At 38.3% G+C, this 3,426-nt stretch overlaps 1 protein-coding gene across 1 annotated transcript in view; it reads right to left on the bottom strand.

The window, feature by feature from the left end:
* LOC138003494 (lactadherin-like) overlaps window positions 1–3,049 on the bottom strand; it is a 21,215-nt gene extending 18,166 nt beyond the window's left edge. Inside the window, exons 1-2 of the mRNA XM_068849598.1 lie at window positions 2,992–3,049; window positions 1,016–1,108 (exon numbers count right to left, since the gene is read on the bottom strand). Coding sequence (XP_068705699.1) covers window positions 1,016–1,100 — 85 coding nt within the window. The 5' untranslated portion in view covers window positions 1,101–1,108; window positions 2,992–3,049. The remainder of the gene's footprint in view (window positions 1–1,015; window positions 1,109–2,991) is intronic.
* Window positions 3,050–3,426: the final 377 nt, after the last annotated feature.

The raw sequence follows: 3,426 nt of genomic DNA, 5'->3' as shown, positions 1-3,426 counted from the left end.
TGTAAGTCGTAAAAGAGACGACCTTAAATTTGTATAATTACAGAAAATTAAAACTGATTTCCTGATTGACTTGTTTCTCAAGAACTCAGTTTTCACTTGAGCACCACGCGTGATCGTACGACCAACCAATACGAGAAGAACGGACTCTTCTTAGGTCTAGGTCTAGTGTTTCTGATAACATGTAAATCAGCAGTAATATAAACTGGCTAGTCATCGAATCCTTACAAGTTCATGATTGGTTCCCCCTAACGTTTAGACAACATTAAAGATTCAATTTGTACCTGATCATGAGACTTGTTCCTTTCGCCTGTTAGGTAGTCTGTCCAAGGCGAACCATGATACTCTGAATAAATACTTTGGAAAGCTTTAATATTTTTGTGAATACTAAACGTTATAAAGTGGGCTTAGTGGGACATTAGCGCTTGCTGACTCCGCAGTTACCATATCTAATGAGGCAAAATTTTGACTCAATATGGTGTAAGCTCTCGTAAGCGACTACCTCCCGTAAGCGAGCACCTCGAATTTGAATTTGGGTGGTCGCTTACGGTAGGTTCGACTGTATTATTATTGTTATCGTTATCGTTATCGTTATCGTTATCGTTATCGTTATCGTTATCGTTATCGTTATCGTTATCGTTATCGTTATCGGTATCCGTATCGGTATCGGTATCGCTTTTGCTTTTGCTGTCGTGATCGTTATCGTCTTTATTTATCATTATTTTATCTTGTATCGAATCATGTCATTCGATGCAGTTCGTGTTTAAAGCTTGAACAACAAGTTGCTGCCCACTACCGTAGGTGTTCAAGACCCAGCTATCATGTTGTATTTTTCCTGTTCCCAGGATACATGCTCTCTGCATGATGTCCCAGTTTCTCCAATTATTACTTGATATTACATCCTATTACATGATATCAATGGAACAATTTTAACAGCTTTACACTTCTTTTCTTTCGCCAACTCCGTTGTCGTTATCATTATCAGTATTATTTCTCTTTAGTGTTGTTAGCTAACTACCTGTCTGACTCTCAGAAGCCTTTGATAGGACAGCAAGTGGGAAAAAGGTAATTACGAGGAAGAACGCTGTTTTCGAAACATCCATGTCTTCTTCTGCAAAGAGAAAAAAACCAACAACAACAAAGCGAAGACTGTGAGATAAAAACTCTACGCTCTCATTCGTAAACATTTGAACATAGTGCAACTACTGAATTCTTCAAGGCTGTTTTAATTGGCTGTTTCGTAGTTACTTCAATTTCCCTTTCAAAGCAAGTTAAAGTGTGAATTCCGATCAAGTTCACTGTTCACGCTTACATTTTTAAGTGTCCAACAAATTACCCTCAAAAACATTGTAGAACTTAACTTCGTTTTGCGTCAATTTGCTAATTTGATTGGTCAAAGGAAAAACACGTGCTAATTGATCAGCCAATCAGAAGCTGAACAAAAATGTCACTTGAATTGCTCCTGCTTTGGGTAAATTTGGTTCGTTTAGTGGTCATCCATTTTTAAAAGAGTCACTTTCCGTTTTTACCTATCAAGTCACGCTAAAATGCCAAAAAACAAGTGAGTGGTACTTGGAATCTCGCAAATATTTATCTTTTTCAAAGTTCTTTCTTTCTTTCCTTTGTCTCCCGCTTATACCAGTGAGATGTCACTGGAAGAAAGAGTCGTCTATCCAGTGCAAATTGAAATGCCTGGGATAGGAAATTTTGTATGGTTCCCATGGCTGTATCAATACATGTAATATCTCTTTCTCTTCCGACCCCTAGCCTTTTATAACTACTGAATGTTGCATGGTAAGGACGTTGGGGTGGATGGTGTATTGTTGAATTTGACTTCTTGATTCCTTGGTAAAGGGTGTGATAATGTGCTTAGTTCCTAGTTCTTTTCTGTCGTTAGAGTTCGGAATCTTATCGCTTTCAGGATTTTTTAGACTTATCGGTATAGTTTTCAAAATGCGTCTTGGCCAGATAGTCACACAAACCATGTCATCTTTATTTTATAAGAATGTCTTATTAGCGTTAGTGATCATTTTGGTGAGAAACACACGGAAAACAATGTATTTTAAACCGAAAAACGTGGTGTGAGGCCAAAATGGACATAGGAAGGGTGGGAGGGTTGAAAGGGGGGGGGGGGGAGGGGGACATAAGACTCGAATAACTAAAATAATACCACTTAACCTTCGATGAAAAGACATTCTCCAAAATATCCTATTCAACGTTCAATCAAAAGCTCTACAAATGTAATCAGTTGAGCTCAAAATCCTGCCCAACATTCAAGAAAATTTCCAAAATAGTCCGACCTGGCATTCAATAAAGGCCCCAAATGATCGCATCCAACTTTCAACCCAAAGCGTCTCAAATGATGTTATCCATGTAATTTCAAGAGAATAAAAGACCAAGGAGGATTCAAACGATGTTGCCTACCTTCAGTCTTAAAAGTTCTTTTGACGAATGGGCATAAAATTACAATTGGAGAGCCGGGCTCTTTAGGTTCTGAGTAAGCGTATAAAACCCGCATTACCACTCATACAGCTCTGCTTTACGAGTCGAAAATGCTATCTTCTTTTAGTGAGCAGGGTTCCCCAAAATGAAGGTTCGATGAACGCTTTATATTTTACGATAAAGTTAGGAGAGAGAGTCCAAAACCTCATGGACCGTGCCTTGTACTTCCATGCTTTTGGTCGTCAGATAGAGGTCTTACATTTATGGGGCGTAAGGTAGCTCTTTTCACGATTAATAATAATAAATTAATGCTTTTCGTCTACAATCAACGTTCTGGTTGTCAGTAAGAATTAATACGTTTTTCGCGGAGAATGTTGTCTCTTTTCTTTTCCTTTTTGCAACCCTTGGCCGGTAAGATTAATTTCCTCTTCTTAATTTTTTTCTTTTTACAACCTTGAGACCTTTTCCCCCTAACCTAAAATTAAGCACCTTAAAGCTTACAGATAAAAATTCTTATACGTCCAAAAAAAGTCAAGACACAAAGATACTTACCTTCCACAGTGGTGAACAGTGGACTTTAATGTGAAGACGAGCTGGTGTAGACTAATTTGAAAGCGGGTCATCGTTGAAGCTTATTTTATTTCCAATCGGTAACATTGATCTGCAGGGCTTCAATTGTTAAACTGCTCCCACGCGTAGCATGTTTTTCTGCCCCCTGGTATGTAAAAGTTGCGAAAGAAATTACAACTAATATTTACTTAGGTTGTGGGATGCGTTCATAATTTTGTTCAGCAAAATTAATTTTGAAAATAATGCAGGCGTACGTACTGCCAAGTGAAATGCTGATGAGGGCATGAAGATGATGTTGATAGTTTTAAATTACAAACATTCTTTATTTCTTTAATTTTCATGGGATTTGAAAGTGCCGCGAATCAGGTAGTAGCCAAAACACGGGGTCCGGGTCGGGGTTGGGGTGCCTTTTTTTCC

Source organism: Montipora foliosa, chromosome 5, assembly GCF_036669935.1.
Source record: "Montipora foliosa isolate CH-2021 chromosome 5, ASM3666993v2, whole genome shotgun sequence".
NCBI lineage: Eukaryota > Metazoa > Cnidaria > Anthozoa > Scleractinia > Acroporidae > Montipora > Montipora foliosa.
This window is presented reverse-complemented; position numbering and strand designations above follow the sequence as displayed.